General features: G+C 41.8%; 1 protein-coding gene across 1 annotated transcript in view; it reads left to right on the forward strand.

Annotated features, from left to right (window-relative positions):
* INO80C (INO80 complex subunit C) overlaps positions 1 to 24,607 on the forward strand; it is a 37,088-nt gene extending 12,481 nt beyond the window's left edge. The window contains exons 2-5 of the mRNA XM_012447293.3: positions 6,336 to 6,446; positions 7,496 to 7,607; positions 8,549 to 8,616; positions 20,941 to 24,607. Of these exons, the coding sequence (XP_012302716.1) occupies positions 6,336 to 6,446; positions 7,496 to 7,607; positions 8,549 to 8,616; positions 20,941 to 21,072 (423 nt within the window). The 3' untranslated portion in view covers positions 21,073 to 24,607. The remainder of the gene's footprint in view (positions 1 to 6,335; positions 6,447 to 7,495; positions 7,608 to 8,548; positions 8,617 to 20,940) is intronic.
* Positions 24,608 to 25,476: the final 869 nt, after the last annotated feature.

Genomic DNA, 25,476 nt, shown 5'->3' on the forward strand with positions numbered 1-25,476 from the left:
TTTGTGTCTGGCTTCTTTCTATTAGTGTAATTTTTTTCAAGGTTTATCTGTGATAGAGCATGAATCAGTATGCCATTTCTTTTTACGATTGAATAATACTACATTTTATGGACATACATACTTTTGTGTTTTATTTCTTCTAGAGACAGGGACTCGCTCTGCTGCCCATGCTGGAAGGCAGTGGCACAATCATGGCATACTGAAACCTTGAACTCTTGAACTTGCCTCAGCCTCTGGATTAGCTGGGACTACAGGCACATGCCACCACAACTGGTTAATTTTTTATTTTTATTTTTTGTAGAGAAAGGCTCTTACCACTTTTGAACTCTTGGCCTCAAGCAATCTTCCCACCTCAGCCTCCCAAAGTGTTGGGAATACAGGTGTGAGTTCCTGTGCCTGGCCCCACCACCTTATAAAATGTGTTATCTGTTCATCAGTGATGGACATTTAGGTTGTTTGTGCCTTTTGGCAATTATGAATAATGCTGCTATGAATATTTGTGTACAAGTTTTTGCATGGACATATGTTTTTAATTCTCTTTGAGTATATAACTGGAAGTTAAATTATTGGGTCATATGATAATTCTGTGGTTAACATTTTGAGGAACTGCCCAATTGTTTTTTTTAAATGGTGTTTTTGCACCATTTCACATTCTTACCAGCAATGTATGAGGGTTCCACTTTCTTCACACTTTTGCCAACATGTGTTAATTGTCTTTGATTGTAACCATACTAGTGGGTGTGCAGTGGTGTTTCATTGTGATTTTGATTTGCACTTCCCTAATCACTTATGATGTTGAGCATCTTTTCATGTGCTTACTGGCTGTTTGTATATCTTCTTTGAAGAAATCCTTTGCCCTTTTAAAAATGGAATTATTGGTCCTTTTGTTTCTGAGTTGTAGAGTTCTTCATATATTCTGGATTTATATACATACTCAGTTGTTGCTTAAGTTTTTGAGATTTGGCCAGTAGGAGCCTCTTCACACTGGCTCCTGTATCCCTTAATATGCATTTTTTGGGTGCTTTTATGGACTGAGTTTTGGCACCCTCACACCCCCAATGTTCATTATTTTGTCCTGACCCCTAGTACATCTCAGAATGTGACTATATTTGGAGATAGGGACTTTAAGGAGGTAATTAAGGTTAAATGAGGTCATCTGTGTGGGCTTGAATCCCAGGTGACTGGTGCCTGCATAAGAAGAGGGAGAGACTCCAGGGATGCACATGGCTTCAGGAGAAACCAAACTTGTCAATACCTTGATCTTGAACTTCTTGCTTCCAGAACTGGAGAAAACAAATTTCTATTGTTTAAACCACCCAATCTATGATATTCTGTTATGGCAACCCAAATAAACTGACCCAAGTGCTTCCTTTCTGACACCACAAGATAGATGTTCTAGTCTTATCTTATACTTTTCTGCTCCAGCCTTAGAGTCAGCCATTTCTTCAAGGATCACTGGTTCTTAGACAATAATACACTTGTCTCTCAGTATCTGTGGTGGATCGGTTCCAGGACCTCTTATGGATACCAAAATCCATGGAACCTCAAGTCCCTGATATAAAGTATCGTAGTGTTTGCATATAATTTGTGCACATCCTCCTGTATACTTTGACCATCTCTAGATTTCTTATAATACCTAATGCAATATAAGTGCTACGTAAGTAGTTGTTATACTGTACAGTTTAGGGAATAATGACAAGGAAAAAAGGTCTGTACATGTTTAGTCGAGATGCATTTTCCCCCCCAAATATCTTCCATCTGCGGTTGGTTGAATCCACGGATGCAGAACCCACCGATACGGAGGACCAATTGTATTTAGAAAGCAGGATCTGAATGTTGCTTTGCCTGTTGTTCATTGTTTCCAGTCTTCTCTTAACTATCTTAAATATATACACAATCAATACAGGAGCACCCAGATTCATAAAACAAGTTCTTTGAGAACTACAAAGACTTAGACTCCCACACAATAATAGTGGGAAATTTTAACACCCCACTGTCAATATTGGATCAACAAAACAGAAAATCAACAAGGATATCCAAGATTTGAACTCAGCTCTTGACCAAGCAGACCTAATGTAGACATCTACAGAACTCTCCACCCCAAATCAACAGAATATACATTTTTCTCAGCACCACATTGCACTTATTCTAAAATTGACCACATAATTGGAAGTAAAACACTCCTCAGCAGATGCTGAGGAGATACATGTGTGTGTATACCTGCAGCCCCCACACCTCTATATCTATTTCTATAATTATCCGCATGTATATTGAAAACTGTGAGCTCATATTGATAACCTCTAGTTTCAATCCAACCCCACAGCGCTCATTCTGGCCTTTTCCCTTTTCTTATTTGCTTTCCTACATTTGTTATGTATCTTAGAATACATATAAAGTAGTTTCAGAATTATTAACATGTACCCCTGTGAGAAACAAACTTACCAACTATGTATGGTTCTCTTTGGCCTTTAACCTTGGATTACATAGTCAAAATACTATATTCATAGTTACTCAGGTTATTTCTCCCTTGCCTCCCCTTCAGTGTGGTTATATTATTTATTTGAAACACAAGTGAATTTCTGTTTATAGGGTTTTAAAAATTCTTTTTTTTATCCCCTGCCCCATCCTTGTTGAATTTATTATTTATTTTTTCAAATGTATGAAACCTTAACATGGTTCAAAAAGTCAAAACTCTACAGAAAGCTATACTCAGAGAAGATTTACTTTTCTATTTCATTCCCATCTCCCTGTCTATCCACTGTGTTCCCCTCTACCCCTGTAAGTAAACACACTCAGTTGTTTCTTTCAGAGTTATCCTTCCTGTGTGTTTGGCCACTGCATCCCAGCCAGAGATGATTCCTTATAAGGAGCTTCTGAGCATATACATCTCCAGTGCTGATGCTGGCATTCAGTCATGCTGCCCTGTCTTGTTCCTTAACATTGATCAGTTAATCAATGAACCATTCATTATTTGGTACCTACTCTGTGCTAGGCACTGGGTTAGAAGCAGGGACAGAGTCTGACTCATTAAATAAAGCAGCATGTTTTGAGCCCACTGTGCATTCTCACTCTCTGAATCTACCCCTTCCCTCATCCATTCACCTCTCTCCTTGTCTCCCTTTCTTCTGATCTGTTTTTCCCTGCCTTCATCATAAAGCTGCTATTTTTTCACTGATAAACTATTGATCATATATACAATATATACTAGATGTTACTCTTAAAAGTAGTCAGTGCAAAATAACATTGACAGCTGGCTAAAACTGCACAAAGTAATGTTTGTTACTGATTAAATGTGATGGGAGAATCAAATCTTCCTTATCAGACTGGGTCTCTCAGAATACAGGTACCTGGTTGAAATATACAATTATCCTAAAGGAAAACAAAATCATACAAGCAATAAAAGTTAGTCATGTAAAAAAAAAACAACTAAATCTAATCTTTCTTGAAAAATTAAAACTGACACAGATGAATCCCAATGCAAATAATCTTAGTATAGCATATAGAAAATGGCTAAATGGATATTGCATCAGAAAAGACAAAATATAGGAAAGATGGGGAACAATAGGTGAGGCTGGAGAGGAGGCCTGAATTTGTTTCTACCCAAGAGGGAAGTAGAAACCGCTGGCCAGTTTTAAGTAACGGAGCATCATCATGCTTGCATTGACAAGTGTGTCACTAGCTGAGCTGCAGAGAATGGGCTAGAGTAGGCAAGATGAGTACTGCAGAGTCCCACCTCTGAAGTTTGTAGCTCAGGAAGTTACCAGATAAAGGCAAAGGACTGTGGGAAGAAGGCAGAGAGGGGAAGAAGGCAGAGAGAGGAAGAGAGGGGGAGGAGGGAGGGTGGGAGGAAGGCAGAGAGAAATCACTATGGCTACAGATGGTAGGAAAATGAGGAATGGGCAGTGTCTCAGTTCTTAGAGCTGACATTTGCACTGAGCTTGGAGGGAAGAAAAGCTAAGAAAGACCTTGCAAGTGGAGAGGATGAGGTGAAGGGGAATCCAGACAGAAGGTGGCAGCAACAAAGGAGAGGAGGGAGCGCAGGGCCTGGAGTCCTTGGCTGGAGCCCCAGCTGAGGTGGAGAGACCTGGAGAGGGTCTGGGAAGGTGTTTGAGGAGAGGGCACTCAAAGAACTATTGCGGCAAAGTGAGTGGTTTTTGTCTTCACGACCCTTCTTCCACCAAGATGAATGAATGTATTTGTTCATATTCCACCATACTCCCTTACTAAGATAAGTAGGAGTTTCACTTACTAAGATAAGTAAGTTGAGCTCCTTATCAGCATGAGGGAACCAGTTTGGCAGAATAAGTTGCTGAAATTCCAGCTGAGAGTAGATAAGCCATGTTTAGTTAATCCTGTAGTGTCTTCCACATTCCACATGACAACATGATGACTTTTAGCCTTAACTCTTTTTTTGACATGCTACCACTTTGGAAAATGATCTGCCAGTGACTTGTGAAGTTAAAATACACTTATCCTAGAACCCAACCATTCCTCTCCTAGGTATTTACCCAAGAGAAATGAAAACATAACAGAGGCTTTATTTATAATAGCTGAAGACTGACAGTGAACCAAGTGTCCATCAACAGGAAAATGAATAAACAAATTGGGCTGCATCCTTACAGTGGAATACTGTTGTGTTGAGTAGTGTGCAAATACAATGAAACAAACTGATCCACACAACAACATGGATACATCTCAGAAACTTTTTTTTGTTTTTGAGATGGAGTCTGGCTCTGTCGCCTAGGCTGGAGTGCAGTGGCACAGTCTTGGCTCACTGCCACCTCCACCTCCCAGGTTAAAGTGATTCTCCGGCCTCAGCCTCCCAAGTGGCTGGGACTACAGGCATCCGCCACCATGCCTGGCTAATTTTTTTATTTTTTAGTAGAGATGGGGTTTCACCATGTTGGCCAGGCTGGTCTCAAACTCCTGACCTCTGATGATCCATCCACCTCAGCCTCCCAAAGTGCTAGGATTACAGGCATGAGCCACCGTGCCCTGCCACATCTCAGAAACTTTATGCTGAGGAAGAGAATCCAGACACTAGAATACATGCTGTTAGATCCTATTTTTTTTTTTTTGAGACAGAGTTTTGCTCTTTTTGCCCAAGCTGTAGTGCAATGGCGCAATCTCAGCTCACTGCAGCCTCCACCTCCTGGGTTCAAGCAATTCTCCTGCCTCAGCTTCCTAAGTAGCTGGAATTACAGGCATGCACCACCATGCCTAGCTAATTTATTTTTAGTAGAGATGGGATTTCTCCGTGTTGGTCAGGCTGGTCTCAAACTCCTGACCTCAGGTGATCTGCCCGTCTCTGCTTCCCAAAGTGCTGGGATTACAGGCGTGGGCCACTGCGCCCGGCCAGATGCTATTTATATGAAGTTGTAGAACAGGCAAAAGTAATATGATAGAAATTAGAACAGCAGCTGCCACTGGGACTAGAAGGTATTGACGAGGATAGGAATTTGGATTATGCTAATGTAAACTTTTGGCAAAACTCATGACAACTACATTTAAGATCTGTGCATTTCACTGTATGTAAATCACATCTCAATTTTTAAAGAGTTAATTGAAGTCTGGGAAGATTGGAAATTCTATTACATATCAGAAGTGGTTTCTTACTTTGTTTTTTCTTTGTGATTGTTAGCTTAAAGGTTTTTTGCTTTAAACCATATTAGCCTGCTTGTCAGGGCACTCTCTGGCTGCTGCCAGCTGACCCATGGCCCTCCAGCTTCCTTTCCATTTTCCTTCCTTGAAATGCCCATGTCCTGTTGTGCCCCTTAAGCATACCAGCTCCAGTCTGGGTTCTCTGGCCAACTAGACCCTTAGAGGGGCTGGACCTTTTTTGTCTTAATATTTCAAGACACAGTTCATAAGATCAGAGGAAGCAGAACTGTGTGGTGTCATGGAGATAATGAGGGCTTTAGAATTGGCCCAACCTAGGTTTGAATCCAAAGGTCAATCACTACATGACCCTGAACCTGTCCCCTCTGGGCCTCAGTTTTCTGTTCTGTATACTGGGAATAATAGCACCTACTGTGGAGTGATTGTCAGAATTAAATGAGCTAACTTGGATAGGACAGCCATCCCTGTGCTTGGCACTTAGGGGACCTAGGAAACATGGCAGCTGGGGGTCCTGCCTGTTTTTCCTGTGGCTTCTGCATAGCAGGTGCTACTCCACATGTGGTGTGCCCTCCCCTGGGGCAGGCTTCCTGTTGGCACTCTGGGCACACTGTCTTTGCTTGCATGCCCTGTGGCATCATATGCCCTGTTGAGAGCACAGGTGGGGAACTCAGCTGGAAGAAACTGACTTCTTCAAACTCTTTTTATTATGTTTTAAGGGTATCAGCATGGAAGCCATGAGTGAGAATAAAATGGTGCCCTCTGAGTTTAGCACAGGACCTGTGGAAAAAGCTACCAAACCTTTGCCATTTAAGGATCCCAACTTTGTGGTAAGCATCAAAGGTATTAGCTGAATAAACAGCCAAATGCAACTCCTCAGCCTCTGATCTTGCTGGGATTACAGCCAAGGTAGCACTGGCATCCCCTTCTCCCTCAGTCCCAGTCGCCTCCTTCTCCCCCATGGGCGAGATGGGGACGAGAGAAGAAGGGTTCTTTCTGTTGATCTCTCAGTGTGCCATATCCCAGGGATTTGGGTGTCCTTCGTGGATTCATTAAAGGATACTGTTTGGCGGTGGGTTGTTTCCATGATGCTTGTTCCCCTAACCTTTTCATTGGTCTTACATAAATCTCAGATGAAGCTTGAAATATTTAACTAAAAGAAGAGTACTTGCTCATTAGTTTTTTAAGGTAAATCAAAGCTATTGTGCTGTTGAGTGAAAACAGGGTACTCTTCCTTTCATTCTTGAGAGTGGTGATAAATTGCAGCGGTTCAGATTATACTTTTAAATTATTTCTAATGAATTAGTTTTGGAAATACAATATTACCAGTGTTTGCAATAGATTTTGATATTCTTTTCCATTTTATTCTGACATCTTCATAGGATTAAAAAAAAAAAAATTTCCAGAAGGCTTGCCATACTGCAACTGGGGCTTTCTGGACTTCTCCAGGATCCCCCATTTGCAAGGCGGAGACTTGCCCGGAGAAGGGAGTTTAGAGATGCAGTTGTGGATTTAAATCTGACTTCATAGCAAATTTATCTTCAAGTATGAAGAAATTCATGAATGAATTCTACAAAGTTAGATCCAATAAAGGCTTTGTGTTTTTTTTTTAACATGCATATAAAAAAGTAGCCTTTTATTTCTACTTCAACACCAACTTAATGGTTTTGACAATTTGAAAACTTTTTCTTTAAAAAAACTAAGATTAACATGTTAACGTGTACAGTAAAATACTTTTTAAAAAAGTCTCAAGGGTCCAAATGATTGTTGACAGAATGAGAGGTATATTACAGTTATGATTAAGCATAAATGTCAGATGCTGAAATGGTAGTCTCCATTGGTTTTTGTTTCTTCTAATAATCCATGCCTTTAATTCGAGCACTCTGGCCACGGTGGCGCGGTAGCTGGCAAGAAGAACAGAACCTGGAAGAACCTGAAACAAATCCTCGCTTCCGAAAGGGCATTGCCGTGGCAACTGAACGATCCTAACTGTGAGCTGCCTAGAGCCTTCCATGTGTTTATAATGTTCAGAGTAGGAACTGTCTTATAACAAACCCACATTATTTTATTGTGTTTGTATTATTGTAGGAAATAATTTTTAGCTTGAGAATTTTATAGTGGTATCAGCCTTGAGAGATTATGTGTGTATTTTCTCATAACTGTATCTGTATTCAGCCTATTTGTTTGTGTTGTCATGGGTGTGTGATTTTTAGTGTCATAGGTCCCGATATGATAATATTGTTGTTTCTACTAGACAAACTTCTTATTCAGAAGTCTACTCTTAAAATGTGTTTCCAAAGACAAGGTAGCCCAAGTATAATGCCAGATTTGGGAGGGCTCCTGACAACCAGCTTAGCCAGCTCTTTTACTTTGTGAGCCAGCGTTTAGCAGAGTAAATACTTGATGCTGCATTGTGTCCAAATGTATGTAAAACACTGTTACATGTTCTGTTTAGCGTCACTGGAAAGTACAGGTTCAAGGTTCTCACTATCTCCTGCTCCACTATATTTCTTTCATGGGGTGACTCACGTGGGTGACAAGTGAGCTAGTCATTCGTTCATCTGGGTGTGGACGTGAGGGTGTCGGGATGCTCAGATCCAGTTATTGGCTTGTTTGGCATTTCATCACCGTCAGCCCATGCAGTGTGAGATTGTGAAAATAGCTGGTGGGCAGATGATCTTTCCAGTGGTTCTGCTGGAATAAGGGTCCCTGGTGACAGGGCGGGGCTAGATCTGGAGCCTGCACTTGGCCTATGACATACTGCATTATTTCTGAGAATCCTCCCCTACTCCTCTAGGTAATCTCCAGAGACTTCTGTGACTACTTAATCACAAAGAAACATTTCAGGAATATTATCAAATAGTATTTTAGAAAAAAAGAGAAGGGATTTGAATGTTTTAAGTTCAGTTTAGTTATCTTTTTCTTTTTCCAGACTTCAGTATTGATGCTCCTCCATCCTTTAAGCCAGCTAAGAAGTATTCTGATGTTTCAGGTCTTCTTGTGAGTATGATCATATCTCATAACTTTAAATGGAAAAGATTTCACAGTAATGTCTAATTAGATAAGTGTCGAATATTGACCACTGCCAGTTCTGCCTGGACCCTGTCTACAGTGATAGGTGATAGGTTTGTGCAGTGTGTTCATTGCTGCAAACTGAGGCATCTGTGGCGGGCAGCCTGCGAGGAAGATCGAACTAAAAAGCAGGAGACCCGAGTTTCACTTCTTTACCTCTGCTAGTTAACTATATGAGATAACATAAAAGAAACAACTATATATTTCTTTTTTTACTGCTGAAGTTTTTAAAACTTGCATTTTAGATGATGATTGTATTTACAAAACTTATTTAAACTTCTTTAAACAGGTGCTTTGGTAAAGGTTGTGACTTTCAAACTTATTTTTAAGCACCAGAACCCCTTTTCCAAATGAAATCTTTTACAGAATCCAATATATAAACAGCCTGGAGCCCACCTTTCTGCTGTGGATCTGGCCACCTGTCTTACTACCCACTCCCCACCACAGTGACTGCTCAAGTGCTTCTGGGGAACACAGTTCAGAAACTGCCAGCATAGAGGGAAGTGGGCAAGTTGCTAAAGCTCAGGAATCTCAGGACGCCCCCATTTCCTTATTTGCAGAAGATAGAACCTAAGAGTCATCTTCTTAATCCTTTTTCATCTCATAAATTTGGAAAAATAATTTAAATGCTTTACATTTTAATGAAAATATGACTCTAACTTCTTTAACAAACTGATTTAATTATGTGCAGAGGAAAATTGCCTTTGTTATTATTATGTAATATCCCTGTTTCTCCCTGATAATATTCATTGTTCTGAAGTCTACTTTGCCTGAAACTAATATTCCTACCCCAGCTTTCTTTTGTTCAGGTCTAGATGGTATATCTTTCTTGATCTTTTCACATTTTTTTTTTTTTTGAGACAGAGTCTCATTGTGTCGCCCAGGTTGGAGTGTAATGGCACAATCTTGGCTCACTGCAGCCTCTACCTCCTGGGTTCAAGTAATTCTCCTGCTTCAGCCTCCCAGGTAGCTGGATTACAGGCATGTGTGCCACTACACCTGGCTTAATTTTGCATTTTTAGTCGAGATGAGGTTTTGCCATGTTAGCCAGGCTGGTCTGGAACTCATGACCTCAAGTGATCCTCCTGCCTCAGCCTCCCAAAGGCTGGGATTACAGGTATGAGCCACCATGCTCGGCTGATCTTTTCACATTTAAACTATGTATATATTTAAAATGGATTCTTGTTGAAAGCATATTGTTGGGTCTTCCTTTTTTTTGGAGGTAGGGTCTTGCTCTTTTGCCCAGGTTAGAATGGAGTGGTGTGATCATAACTCACTAAAGTCTTGGCTAGGCAGGCTCTCTTTTGGTTCCATATGAAGTTTAAAGTGTTTTTTTCCAGTTCTGTGAAGGTCAATGGTAGCTTGATGGGGATAGCATTGAATCTATAAATTACTTTGGGCAGTATGGCCATTTTCACAATATTGATTCTTCTTAACCATGAGCATGGAATGTTTTTCCATCTGTTTGTGTCCTCTCTTATTTCCTGGATCAGTGGTTTGTAGTTCTCCTTGAAGAGATCTTTTACATCCTTTCTTAGTTGTATTCCTAGGTATTTTATTCTCTTTGTAGCAATTGTAAATGGGAGTTCACTCATGATTTGGCTCTCTGTTTGTCTGTTATTGGTATATAGGAATGCTTATGATTTCTGCACATTGATTTTGTATCCTGAGACTTTGCCAAAGTTGCTTATCAGCTTAAGGAGGTTCTGGGCTGAGACGATGAGGTCTTTTAAATATACGATCGTGTCATCTACAAATAGGGACAATTTGACTTCTTCTTTTCCTAATTGAATGCCCTTTATTTCTTTTTCTTGCCTAATTGCTCTGGGTAGAACTTCCAATACTATATTGAATAGGAGTGGTGAGAGAGGGCATCCTTGTCTACTGCTAGTTTTTAAAGGGGATGCTTCCAGTTTTTGCCCATTCAGTATGATATTAGCTGTGGATTTCTCATAAATAGCTTTTATTGTTTTGAGATATGTTCCATTGATACCTAGTTTCTTGAGAGTTTTTAGCATAAAGTGCTGTTGAATTTTGTCAAAGGCCTTCTCTGCATCTATTGAGATAATCATGTGGTTTTTGTCTTTGGTTCATGTGGTGAATTACATTTATTGATTTGCATATGTTGAACCAGCCTTGCATCCCCAGGATGAAGCCTACTTGGTCGTGGTGGATAAGCTTTTTGATGTGTTGTTGCAATCGGTTTGCCAGTATTTTATTGACGATCTTTGCATCAATGTTCATCATGGATATTGGCCTGTAGTTTTCTTTTTCAGTTGTGTCTCTGCCACATTTTGGTATCAGGATGATGTTGGTCTCATAGAAAGAGTTAGGGAGGATTCCCTTTTTTCGTACTGTTTGGAATAGTTTCAACAGGAATGGTACCAGCTCCTCTTTGTATGTCTGGTAGAATTCGGCTGTGAACCTGTCTGGACCTGGACTTTTTTTGGTTGGTAGGTTATTAATTGCTGCCTCGACTTCAGACCTTGTTATTGGTCTAGTCACGGTTTCAACATCTTCTTGGCTTAGTCTTGGGAGAGTGCAAGTGTCCAGGAATTTATCCATTTCTTCCCAATTTACTGGTTTATGTGCATAGAGTTGTTTGTAGTAATCTCTCTTGGTAGTTTGTATTTCCGAGGAATCCGTGGTGATCTCCCCTTTATCATTTTTTTATTGCATCTATTCAATTCTTCTCTCTTTTCCTTTTTATTAGTCTAGCTAGCGGTCTATTTTGTTGATCTTTTCAAAAAACCAGCTCCTGGATTTATTGATTTTTTGAAGGGTTTTTTTGTCTCTATCTCCTTCAGTTCTGCTCTGATCTTAGTTATCTCTTGCCTTCTGCTAGCTTTTGAGTTTTTTTGATCTTGCTCCTCTAGCTCTTTCAATTTTGATGATAGGGTGTCGATTTTAGATCTTTCCTTGTTTCTCATATGGGCATTTATTGCTATAAATTTTCCTCTAGAAACTGCTTTAATTGTGTCCCATAGGATCTGGTATGTTGTGTCTTTATTCTCGTTGGTTTTGAAGAACATTTTTATTTCACCTTCATTTCATTGTTTATCCATTCGTCATTCAGGAGCAAGTTGTTCAGTTTCCATGTGATTGTGTGGTTTTGAGTGCTTTTCTTAATCCTGATTTCTAATTTGATTGTGCTGTGGTGTGAGAGACTGTTAGGATTTCTGTTCTTTTGCATTTGCTGAGGAGTGATTTACTTCCCATTATGTGGTCAATTTTGGAGTAAGTGCAATGCGGTGCTGAGAAGAATGTGTATTCTGTGGATTTGGGGTGGAGATTCCTGTAAATGTCTATTTCGTCCACTTGGTCTAAATATGCGTTCAAGTCTTGGATATCCTTGTTGACTTTCTCTCTCGTTGATCTGTCTAATATTGTTAAGTCAAGTATTAAATTTCCCACTATTATTGTGCGGGAGTCTAAGTCTCTTTGTAGGTCATTAAGAACTTGCTTTATGTATCTGGGTGTTCCTGCAGTGGGTACATATATATTTAGCATAGTTAGCTCTTCTTGTTGCATTGATCCTTTACCATTATGTAATGCCCTTCTTTGTCTCTTTTGATCTTTGTCGGTTTAAAGTCCGTTTTATCAGAGACTAGAATTGCAACTCCTGCTTTTTTTGCTCTCCATTTGCTTGGTAAATCTTCCATCCCTTATTTTGAGTCTATGTGAGTCTTTGGATGTGAGATGGGTCTCCTGAATACAGCACACTGATGGGTCTTGACTTTTTATCCAGTTTGCCAGTCTGTGTCTTTTGATTGGGGCATTTAGGCCATTTACATTCAATGTTACTATTGTTATATTTGAATTTGATCCTGCCATTTTGTTACTGGCTGGTTGTTTTGCCCGTTAGTTGATGCGGTTTCTTCATTGCGTCGTTGTTCTTTACCATTTGGTATGTTTTTGCAGTGGCTGGTACTGGTTGTTCCTTTCCCTGTTTATTACTTCCTTCAGTAGCTCTTGTAAGGCAGGTCTTGTAGTGACGAAATCTCTCGGCAATCTCGTGTTCATAAAGGATTTTATTTCTCCTCCACTTATGAAGCTTAGTTTGGATATGAAATTCTGGGTTGAAAGTTCTTTTCTTTAAGGATGTTGAATATTGGTCCCCATCCCTTCTAGCTTGTAGTGTTTCTGCCAAGAGATCTGCTGTGAGTCTGATGGTCTTTTCTTTGTGGGTGACTTGACCTTTCTCTCTGGCTGCCCTTAGAATATTTTCCTTCATTTCAACCATGGTGAATCTGACGATTATGTGCCTTGGGGTTGCTCTTCTTAAAGAATTTCTTGGTGGTGTTCTCTGTATTTCCTGGATTTGAATGTTGGCCTGCCTTGTTAGGTTGGGAAAGTTCTCTTAAATAATATCTTGAAGAGTGTTTTCCAGCTTGGATTAATTCTCCATGTCACATTCAGGTATGCCAATCAAGCGTAGATTAGGTCTTTTCACATAATCCCATAGTTCTTGGAGGCTTTGTTCATTTTTTTTCACTGTTTTTTCTCTAATCTTACCTTCTCGTTTTATTTCATTGAGTTGATCTTCAATCTCTGATATCCTTTCTTCTGCTTGATCCATTGGGCTGTTGATACTTGTGTATGCCTCGCCAAGTTCTCATGCTGTGTTTTTCAGCTCCATCAAGTCGTTTATGTTCTTCTCTAAGCTGGTTATTCTAGTTAGCATGTCATCTAACCTTTTTCAATGTTCTTAGTTTCTTTGCATTGGGTTAGAACATGGTCTTTTAACTCAGAGAAGTTTGTTATTACCCACCTTCTGAAGCCTGCTTCTGTCAAATTTGTCAAATTCGTTCTCTGTGTTTTTTTGTTCCCTTGATGATGAGGAGTTGCGATCCCTGGGAGAAGAAGAGGTGTTCTGCTCTTTGATGGTTTCATCCTTTTTGCACTGGTTTTTTTCCCCATCTTCATGGATTTATCTCCCTTTGATCTTTGAAGTTGGTAATTTCAGGAGGAGTCTCTGAGTGGACTTTTTTTCTGTTGAGGTTGAAGGTATATCTTTTTTGGCCTGTAGAGGGCGTTGCTGGGCTCTCGGGTTCAGTCAGGTTGTCGGATAGGTGGTCTTTCCCTGGAGTTTGTTTGCAGGTGAGATTGGCCCCGCCTTCCCAATGGCATCTCTCCCAGACCTCAGTCTTCCTGGTTGGGGTCAAACTGGTGTATTTGCTGCCAAGCTGTCTAGTGAGGGCTTCAGTTTGAGTTCTGTGGAGGTGGGGCCTGCCAGGCCTTATGATCTGTTTCCCTGCTTTCAACTCTACCTCCCTCTGTGGGACAGTCCGTCCTACTGGCTAGTCCAAACTTACTTCTGCCTACGTCCGTGTGACAACTGGCGGTGCCCTGCATCGACAACCCACAGCGCTCCACAGTCTGGCAGGGCTCTTGTGGACCTTGGGTTGTAGGAGGGATGAGGTTAGCACAGGGTCTGTATTGGAGCACCAAGGGGGTGAAGTTCCATCCCCCCAACCCCCACGTTTCAGGTGGGGATGCGCCCCCTGCCACCTTCTTGATTTGGCCCCCTGGGCGGCTCTCACCTGCATCTTCTTCCCTGGGCTATTTTCAGTGCCCTATCAGTCCCACCGAAATGAACCCCACACCTCCTTTGGAATCATGAAGTTCTCTAGCCCTCTGAGTCTCATTTGCTGAGAGCTGCATTCCCGTGTTGCTTTCTCACGGCCATCTTGGTGCCCTCCCTCCAAGAGGAGGATTTCTAAGAAGGCTCCTCTGGAGTCACTCCTGTACAGATTGTCCTTGTTTTTAATGACCTTAACAGTTTTAAGGAGTACTGGTCAAGTATTTAGTAGAATCCTCCACTATTGGAATTTCTCTGATGTTTTCTTATAAAACTGGGGTTAACTGAACATCTTAAAATGTTGTTTATTTTCTTATTTATACCTCTTTTAAAAATTATGAATGGTTACTTTCATGTTTACAATATACATTTTAAATAACCTGAGTCTATTTTCAGATATACCACGTTGTGTGTAATGTGAGGTCTTCTAGTAGTGAATTTCTAATTCCAGTCTCTCATTCTTTGTTGTCATATAGTTTATTTTTACATATGCTACAAACAAAATACATGGCTGTTAGTTTGTACTTTAGACAATTCCCTTTTAGAGAAATAAAAGGAAAAAAAAGAACTTTCTTTTATTTTCATTTCATTCTGTTTCCACATTTTTTCATTTTGCTATTTATTCCTAAGTTGCAGTCTGATATATTTTTTCTACTGGAACATTTTACTGTGCTTTTCTTATAAAGCAGATTTGCTGCTAATGAATTCCTTCCTTTTTTGTTTAGCCAAAGAGCCTTTATTTCTTCCTCATTTTTTTTTTAAGACAGGGTCTTAATCTATTGCCCAGGCTGGAGTGCAGTGGTACCATCTTGGCTCACTGCAGCCATCTCGACCTCCCAGGCTCAGGTGATCCATCCACCCACCTGAGCCTCCTGGATAACTGAGGCTACAGGTGTATGCCACCATGCCTGGCTGATTTTTTTGTAGAGATGGGATTTCACCCTGTTGCCCAGGCCTGGTCTCAAACTCCTGAGCTCAAGTGATCCTCCCGCCTTGGTTTCCCAAAGTGCTGGCATTACAGGCGTGAGCCACTGTATCCGGCCTTGTTCTTCTTTTTTGAATGACATTTTCAGTGAGTATTTTTGAATGACATTTTCAATCTGGGCTGACAGTTTTTTCTTTCATCACTTTTAAGATTTCAGTGGCTAAATATTGTCTTTTTGTTTCATGGTTTCTGATAAGAAATTTGGTATAATTCTTACCTTTGTTCATCTCTTAGTAATGTTTCTTGTTTGACTGTCTTCAAGATTTTCTCTTTGTCTTTTGTTTTCAGCAGTTTGAATATGACTGGGTATTACTGAATATGACTCTGGGTATTATTTTTCTGGTATGTATTCTTGATGTTCTCTGAGGTTTGGATTTGTGGTTTTGTATCTGTCAAGAATTTTGGAAAATTCTTGGCCATTATTTCTTCAAATATTTCTTTTGCCTCATCTTTTTCCCTTCCTCTAGGATTCCAGTTACACACATGTTAAACTATTTGATAGTGTCTCAAAACTCTTGGATATTCTGTTCTGGTTTGTTTGCTTTTTAAAACTTTTTTCTTTCATTGCGGTTCAGTTTGGATGGTATCTACTGATGTGTCTTCAAGTTCTTTACTCACTGTATTGAGTATACCAATGAGCCCATTGGAAGCATTGTTTATCTCTCTAATTGTGTTTTTAATTTCTAGCTTTCTATTTGGTTATTATAGCTTTCATACCTCTGATGAAATAATTTTCTTTTAAATTATTTACTTATTTAGAGATAGAGTCTTGCTCTCTAATCCAGGCTGGAATGCAATGGTGTGATCACAGCTCACTGCAGCCTCAAACTCCTGGGCTCAAGTGATCCACCTGCTTCAGCCTCCCAGGAAGCTTGGACTATAGGCATGTGCCACCACACCTGGCTATACTTTAACAAAATTTTTTATGGAGAAGGGGTCTCACTGTGTTGCCCAGGCTGGTCTTGAACTCCCAGCCTCAAGCCATCCTTCTGCCTTGGCCTACCAAAGTGTTTGGATTATCAATGTGAGCCACCATTGCCTGACCTGAAATAACTTTCTATTTTGCATGTTGTCTCTCCTTTAACATATTAATTATAGTTATTTTAAATTTCCCATTAGTTTCAAAACCTATGTCATATTCGGGTCTGGTTCTGGTGATTTCCTTGTCTTTTAAGACTACTTAGTCATTAAGTGTGTATGTATATATATATACACATATAGTCCTTGAACACATAGTAGCTGTTTTAAAGTGTTTATCTGCTATCTCCAACATTTGGTTCATCTTGGCCAGTTTCTATTGACTGCTTTTTTCTTAACTGTGGATCACATTTTCCTATTTCTTTGCATCTACAAGCTTTTTTATTGTGTGCTGGCCATTGTGGATGATATATTGTAAAAACTGTAGATTCTGTTATCTTTCCCTGAAGAGTATTTTCTTTCCTGTGGGTAGCTCAGTTACTGACTGATCACCTTGAATGGGTGTAGGTTTGGTTTTGCACTTTGTTAGGACTCGTCTGTGGAAGGCCCATGATGTTTCCCAAACTCCTTAACTTAGTTCCACTTAACTTCTAAGCTCTTTATTCTCTGCCAGTCTTATTGAAGTTTGCTGATAGACTTTGTTGTGGTGAGACTAGAATAGACTGTACTCACGAGCGAGCATGATTTTAGTTCCTAAGCTGTGGCCTTTCTGTTGCCTTAGCTAGGTGCTAGGACTATTGTTATAGAGATCTCTCTACTCTGGCTGGGCTGGCACTTCAGCAGCTCCCAGCACTGCTCAGTCTCTGGAGTTTCTATTTCCCTTTTAACCAGTCTCCAGTAAGACCTGTATAGTCTTGCCTTGAACATGCATAGCCCAGCCCATGGTTATGGACTCACGTGAAATCTCAAACCAACTTTTTTGCCTCCCTTCCAGGGAAGCTCCCTCTTCTGTTACTCAGCTTTGCCAAATCCAGATGTTTCAGTAGCCCCTGAATCTGATTTCTGCCTCCCCAGCTCAGTGGGTCCACTGAGCTCTGCGTGAGCTCCGCCTCTGCCCCATGGTCAGGAAATTGTCACAGGCAGAGAGTTTGGATGATCCTGGAACTTACCTTATGAGCTTCTCTTTTCTCAGGCATTGCGGTCTTGTGCTACCTCTTGTCTGTTGCCTGAAAATAGCTACCTCATATATTTGACCTGTTGTAATAGCTGTTTATGGCAAGAGAGCTCATCTGGCACCATTTATTCTGTTATGGCCCGAAGTGGAAATCTCTCCCTGTGTCATTTTGAGTTTCTGGAGGCCACAGTTTATGGCCAGACTTGGAGGGTAGTTCCTCAGAATGTCAGCTTTATCCTTACTGTTTCAGGCAGCTCATCTTCTAGTACAGTGGTTTTCACACATTAGGAGGAAGGAGAATCATTATTCCAGGCCCTTTTATGTCATCAGCAATGGACTTGCCATGTTACACACTACCTAAAACCTCTTGCCCCACTGTATGTAAGAAATAAAAAATTCTGAATAGACAAAGAACTCTCCCAGCTCATTTAAGGACAATCCCACAGAAGAATCAGCAAAAAAGATATAAATAGGCAATTGCCAGAGAAGAAATATAGATGACCAATAAGTAGATATTCAGCTTCACTGGTAATTAGGAGAAAGACTCATCAAATGGGAAAGAAATTAAGACATTTGATTATACATTTTGGCACCAACATACAGAAATGGGTATCTTCATACATTGCTGTTTTGAGGTGGGAACATGCACTGGTACTGCTTCTTTGGAGGACAGTTGGAGCAGTCTGTTGAGATTAAAAAAGCAAAAGCCTCTGACCTTGCAATGTGCTTTATAGGCAGCTCCCTAGAGAAATAGTGTGCATAAAGAACTTTATGCAGAAATGCTTAGGAGAGACAGCATTTGCCAAATGTTGAAAGCAACATCAAGGACTATCACAGCAGATATTTTCATACTATTCTTGAGATCAAAGCATAGTTACAACATGGATAAATTTCCAGGATGTAATGTTGATTGAAAGATGCGAAGCAATATTAACAGCATGGTGCCACATATGTAAAAATCAACACACACATACACACACACAAATTGGGTTATTTCTCTTGTGTGTTTACATATGTGTATAGGTGTAGACATAAGAAGTCCGGAAAGGTGCCCACTTAGCAGTGGTTTCTCCAGGGGAAGGCAGAGGACTTTTGGATGGTAGATGGTGATAAATGAGGACTTTAGTCTTATCTGTGATGTTTTCTTCTAATTTTTTTTAAAGGAGAACATGTTCGTCTGTTGCTTATATAATCTAAAGTTACATAATTAAAAAGTAAATCCTAGTTCATGTTTATACTGACACACAGCTGTTCCCAGCCAGCCACGTGACTGTTTCCCCGTGCCTAAACACGGCAGCAAGACATGCAGGGTCACACCTGTGTTCAGCACTCATTACAGAGCTATGGAAAGTGTGTTCTGAGTGAGACAGGCAAGCTGTGAATACTGCCTGTCACCCTGCAGCAAGGGGGCTTGAAGCTGTTTGCTGACTTCGCTCTGGGAAGTTGGCCTTTGCTTATTTCACTCAGGCTCAAGGGATGGCATCCAGAGGAGGGTGGACTATAGGTGTGAAGTTCTTTACTTGTTCAATTCTGGGGTGTCACTTGGCATCCTTCCTTCTATTCAGAATCCTAGATGCTGGCCCCTGGGTCCAGTCCAGTCTGTTCAGGTTTTTGTTGGTAACCTTTTTGTTGGTGCCACGAGATCTCTGTATTCTGCCCTGTTTATTCAGCAGCCCTCTTGCCAGTGAGGTCTGAACTTGGGCGGGCCGGCTCAGCACAGTTTGGTGGTAGGAGGGAAACAGCCACAGACATGGAGCTCAGCCGAGGCTGGTTTGTCTGTGGAGGCCAGATGGTCTGCGCCAGACACACATGCCTGCACTCTGCTCGGAACTGCAGGGCAGCCTCCCCTGCTAGTTAACCTAACTTCCCTCCCAGCCAGGATCCCTCAGAAGAGACTTGTCACTGTTTTTCTAAAGAAGCCTTTACTGTCATTAAAGGAAATGAGGACAGAAAGGTAACATCTAGATCAAAACGAGGGATCCAAGTTTTATTTTATATAGAGCTATTAGTTAATCTTAGCCTTTTAGGAATAATCCCATTTTCCTAACACAGCAATTAAATACTTTGGGGAGTCCCCAGTGGCAAAATGGAAGACGTTTTAGGCATGAGAAGCCTATGAATAAGTTCCCGACAGCTTGTCGCTTCTTTATTGAGACTTCCCTCCCTTACTAAATCGCAGGATTACTGTGAGTCTAGGTCTACACAAAGATGATCCACATTAAAGTAGACATTTACACTTGAATAATTGGATGTTATCTGTCTAGACTTTAATGGCATCTTTTATAATTTTTTAAAGGAGTTCAAAATGACTCACCCTCATGTTTTTTTGTTTCAAAATTCGTAGAAGCCATGTGCTTTGAGGTATATAGTTAGTGAATTATTTTCTCCACTTGGCACATGGGAAACAGAGACCAAGAGAGAATTTTGATATGTCTGGGAAACAAGTTCTCTTTTCTGTGATGTTGCCGATTGTCTGTTTATTCATCCATTTATTCATTCATTAATCATTTGTTATACAAACCCTGACTGAAGGCCCTCTGTGCACTCTGCGTTGCATTAGGAGCCAGTCTACAGTGATAAGCAAACCACAGTGTTCGCGTCTCATGGACCCTCATAGTCTAGACCATCATCAGAGTCATGTAGATGATAAACTTTAAAGCAACAGAGATGTGCATTCCACTGGAGTGGTCTGTGCTGCTGTGAAAGAGGGTGGGGTTCTGACCTCCTATGGGGGTACAAATAGGCTTCCCCAGAGGTGTACCTTTGCGGCTGAGTCCTGAAGAATGAACTGGTGATTACTGAGCAAAGTGGGCTGCACTTGGGGTCCCCTGCCAAGGAAAGGACAGATGGGGCATGGTAAGAGGGAGGAACTCAGAGGCCGGGGACAGTTGGAATCAGAGAGCAGGGACGTGTGGCTGAGGAGGAGGCTGAGGACAAAGGAAGGCCCAGAGCTAAGGAGCTGCACGGAGGACTTGGGCCTTGTCCCAAGAGCAGAGGAGCCATTTTGAGAGATTTTATGCCGAGGAATGACATGATCAGAATTGCACGTTGCCAAGAAGATCCTGGCTGCAGTTCTAGGGGAAGGGTGGGTGTGAGTGGCCAGTGATGCACTACAGAGTGGCCCAGGGAGGTGTGGAAGTGGCACAGCGGGTGTTGGAAGAGCTGGGAAGGAGCATGCTGGAGGTAAGTGGAGCACAGCAGGGAGGGGTATGTGCCCAGCATGCAGGGCATCAGCTCCTGGCTTGAGGAGCACAGACCTGGGACATGTGTTGGAATGAGAAGGAGTCTAGAGACAGGGAGGGATGACCATTGTGAATTCAGTCTTAGACCTGTTGCTTGCAGCCCTTGAGGCACCAACAAGAAGGGTCCCAGAGTCTGATGTGGTTATTTCCCTTCCATCCCTACCCCGAAGTGTTTCTGGAGTCTGTGCCACAGTGAGTGATTTAGTGTTCTTGGTGGCAGAGTAAGACATAATGAAAATATATTTCACTTTCAGTGAAATAGAAAAAAATTTTAAACTTATACTTGAACTTAACTTAAAATATCCCTACCAGCAATAACTTTCTGCCCTTCCCCGTGCCTCTTTCTACCCAGGCCAACTACACAGACCCCCAGAGCAAACTGCGGTTCAGCACCATCGAAGAGTTTTCCTACATTCGGAGGCTGCCCTCTGACGTCGTCACTGGCTACCTGGCCCTGAGGAAGGCCACGAGCATCGTTCCCTGAGCCCCAGAAGTGGAGATGAAGTGCAAAGCTGTTTCAAAAACAGACTCTGGACTCGTGATTTTGTTTCATGGAAACAAACTCGTTCTGCTGTCAATCTGAAAATGCCAGTGCTGTGCCTTGGAAAGAATGTTTGGCTTTAATGTAAGCGTTTTTTTGAGTGTGTGTTTTCCCTCCGAGTGTGATATTTCCTGCTGAATTAAATTGTACTTCAGTTGTTGCCTCAAGTAAAGGTGTTTGACAAGAAAATACCATAAAACCACATTTTTCATTTAACCCAATCCCTGTATTTTTGTTTTAAAGTTGTGAACTCCATAAAACACAGGTGGACTCTGCAGTGAGTCCACAATAGGTCTGGATTACTTCTAATCCTGGCGACTCCCCTTTTAGAGCATGTTAGTCCTCGTCTCTGATCAGAATGCTTGGAAGAAGTCCAACTTTGGGTCCAGAGAAGAAAGAGGAAAGTAACTTTTCCGGTCCCACTTGGCTGGTCCTCACCTGTGCCTCGGCCTCAGATCAGCCTCCCCTCATCTTTGGGAGTGTGGGGTACCAGCATTGACACTCTGTCCCAAAAGGGCTTTTGTCTTGGTACAGGATGCCACCCCTCTGGCTGCAGCCTGCTCCAGAAAGGGAGTGTTTGCATCTCCATCCTCCAACAAGAGGAAGCATTTTCTTGGCCAGGGAAAGGAGAGTATGGAGACAAGTCCTGGGCCTCTCTGGGCCTTGTGCCTGCATTTCCCCAGGGAGGACGGTGGAAACAGGCCCTGGGGTTTCTGGACCACAGCTGCCTCTGCTTTGGGGGATTAGGCACCAGCTGTCCTTTCTCTCTGGGGAAAGCCCTTCCTGTGCCCCTCTCCAGACTTAGAGAAAATAAAAATAAAACAAGTCAAGTCAGCTGGGAGATCAGCCTGTGCAGGTGGCAGCTGCCTGGAACCAGGCCCCCTTTCCTCCAGGTTGGCAGCCACAGTATCCTTTGGCACCTTCCCAATAACAAACTGTGAGAGCGGGAGAGGTACTGTGGGGCCTACTCCGGCCTCCATGACAGGCGACCTGAGGAGATGGCCTGGAGAGGTGGGGGCCTTTCCTAAGCCCATAATCTCCGCGCAAGCATCAGAATCACCTGGAAGTCTGTTGTGACACAGATTAGGGATCCTATCTCCCTGAAGTATCTGAGCAGTAGGCGCTCGGGGGTGGGGCCCAATAATTTGCATGTTTGCTTTGATGATGCTTTGAGGTCCACTCTTCTGGTGAAATCAATGGTCTCTGAAAGACCAGATGCTGCTGCTTGGTTTCTGCTTGCACTTCCTGCCAGCTGTCAGCCTAGGAAAATGCCAGCTTCTCTTATGGTAGCAGCAAGAAGTGACTGAGCAAAGGGTCCTTCCTGCTTTGCTTCCACCTCCTATTGTACAGAGAAATCTTGGGGTAGGTCTACTTCTTTTCCATGAAGGCCCTCAATTGGGCAACGCCCTGAAATCACTTTTAACGCTGATGCTAGGCACCACCTCAGACCGACTGCTCAGGCCCTCCAGGGGCAGCGCCCAGGATTAAAGAGGGAAGCCCTGCCCTGCACGTGTTCACCAGAAGGAGCCCACAGACTGCTGCTCCTGGAGGCTTCTCAGGGTTTCTGGGTGTGTGTTTTTCCCATAAACTCTCAGAGACACCTGGAGACCCGCTAAAATGCAGGTTCTTGGGCTGCATCCTAGATCTTCTGACCAAACCAGGGAGTGGGGCCCAAAAAGCTGCATTTGACAGATGTCCCCGTGTGATCATGATGCACACTGGAGTGGGAGAACCACTGTTCTCCCCGGGCAGAAGGGAAGTTCATGTGCAGGACACCTCACCCCTCTTTTCCCATTCCCCTGCCAGGCTTTCCCTCCTGACCTTGTTTCGCAGGAGAGCTGTGAATTCTGAAGGTTAGATTGCTTCTCACCCCAAGCTCCAGAAGTCCAGCCTGAGCCAAATCAAGCTTCAAGCTATATTTCCAATAATGAGTCCTTGCTCATTAATCAGTCCTATACTGAAATAGCCCTTGCTGTCCATGCTGTAGCCTGGTGGTTCTCAGACTGGGCTGCACATTAGAATCACCTGTGTGGGTGGGGGGTGTCCAGGAGGGGGACAGTGAGGGAGGTTTAAAAATACTTGGAAATTCCGATTCCACTGGCCTGCACAGGAGCCTGGACATAGTATTTTAAACTCCCAAGATGCTTCTAATGTGCAGCCAGTGTTGAGAACATTTGCTATAACTAAGAAGAGAATATTTCACCTAAGGTACATTTTCTTCTCAGATAAGCTGGCTCTTTCCATCCCAGGGCCATGAGCAACTTGCACAGGGGTTTCTTTGGGGTGTGTGTGCATGTATGTATTTAGGATTCCTTTTTACATGGCATCCCACTCTGGAGTCAGAAATATGAATGCCATTGCAGATTTCTCCCTCTTCATCCCTACATCACATTCTTCCTTTTCTACTTGGCCCTGCTCCAGTCCTGCTTCAGGATGACCCCATACCCTGCTGACACTTTCAGTGTCCTCCTAACAACTTTGAATGACTTTGCCCATCACGGCATATCTACTGATCATTTACCTCTGATGCAAGGTCAATTCTGGCATTGGTCTGCAGGATCCAAAACATAAACTCAGCCCCTTTAAGAGAAAAACAATTAGCTGGACTTGAGAAATCCTCTTAAGACCAAACTCAGGTCCAGTCTGCTCTGACTGGAGTTTGACTCTATTAATCTGGTTTTAACTTAAAATGACCTGTCACATTGAAGATAATGCTGTTCAGAGCCAGAAGGAAGTCCCTGTGGGTGAGGGGGACCCATTTCCCCTCATATCCCAAGTTAAAGCATACATCTGTCCAGGTTTTTTATGTGTTTCATAATTGATCTGGCACCTGGTGGAGATGCAAACATGTTTGCAATAAGAAATCTCTAATTTCTGAATCCATAGTCATTGGAAAAAGGTATCAGACATTTGATACTGTTTCCAGTGACTATAAATTGGGAGTGTTTAACTTACTAAAAATAAAAGTTAATGAAAAAAATCAATGGACTATGGAACCATTATCAAATAGGACAGATATCGTGGGGAGAGATTACAAATTATGTCATCTTACAAATGCATGAAACAAATAGTGTCATTTAAAATAATGTTCTATCTGATAGGAATGTGTAGGCCTTATCTGAATCCTCGAACAAAAAAACTTTACAATTTTGAGACAGTTGGGAATTTGATATATTTTGATATTTGATAATATTTTGGAATTCTCACAAATAGTTGTGATTATGCTATTGTAATGTTAAAAAAAGAATTCATCTTTTTAGAGACAACTACTGAAATATTTATGGATGGAATGATACGATATCTGGGATTTGCTTCAGGATGACATGAGAGACAGGAAGTGGATGAGAATGGTGCTGAAATAAGATTGGCCATGAGTCAATTATAGTTGAAGCTGAGTGTTAAGTCCGTAGGGGTTCTTTATACTACTCTACTTTTGGTATATGTTTGCATTTCTGCATAATAAAGTTTTCAAAAACAATGTGATGTTTTTATTACTAAAAATTGTGATGAAATCTTTTTTTTTTTTGAGATGGAGTTTCACTCTTGTTGCCCAGGTTGTAGTACAATGGCGTGAATCTCAGCTCATCACAACCTCCACCTCCCAGGTTCAAGTGATTCTCCCGCCTCAGCCTCCCTAGTAGCTGGGATTACAGGCACATGCCACCACGCCCAGCTAATTTTTTGTATTTTTAGTAGAGACAGGGTTTCTCCATGTTGGTCAGGCTGGTCTCAAACTCCTGACCTCAGGTTATCCACCCGCCTCGGCCTCCCAAAGTGCTGGGATTACAGGCGTGAATTGTGATGAAATCTTACCCAAAATTAGTGCTTTGCTTTAGCTTGCACTGGCTTACGGATGCTGAAAGTTTGAGAAATGCTGCCCAAATGGTATGAAGCCCTGAATACAGGAAATACCCGCTTCCTAAAATATCTAACAAAGAATAGGTTAGAAGAAAAGAACCAGAGACGGGTAAAGTTGTCCTCTAAGTGTTCTTAATAGAGGTATTCATTGTGTGTTCCATTGTCCCAGAGGGCTGTCAGCATATTTAAGAGTATTTTCTAATGTAGATGATGGGGTGATGGATGCAGCAAACCACCATGGCACATGTATAACTATGTAACAAACCTGCACATTCTGCACATGTACCCCAGAACTTAAAGTATAAAAAAAGAGTATTTTCTCTGTAGAAGTTAGGAAGCATAAGAGTGAGGAGACCAAAGACTTCAGCTTTGAGGTTCCAGTGAGACATAAATCTTAATAGAGAGGGCTTGGGATGCATAGAATGACTGATTATGACTTGAATAAAATACCTATTGATCTAATTCCTGATAGAATCTACAGTATTCATT

This window comes from Aotus nancymaae, unplaced genomic scaffold (assembly GCF_030222135.1).
Source record: "Aotus nancymaae isolate 86718 unplaced genomic scaffold, 86718_ANA_hifiasm-v0.15.2.pri h1tg000020l, whole genome shotgun sequence".
Lineage (NCBI taxonomy): Eukaryota > Metazoa > Chordata > Mammalia > Primates > Aotidae > Aotus > Aotus nancymaae.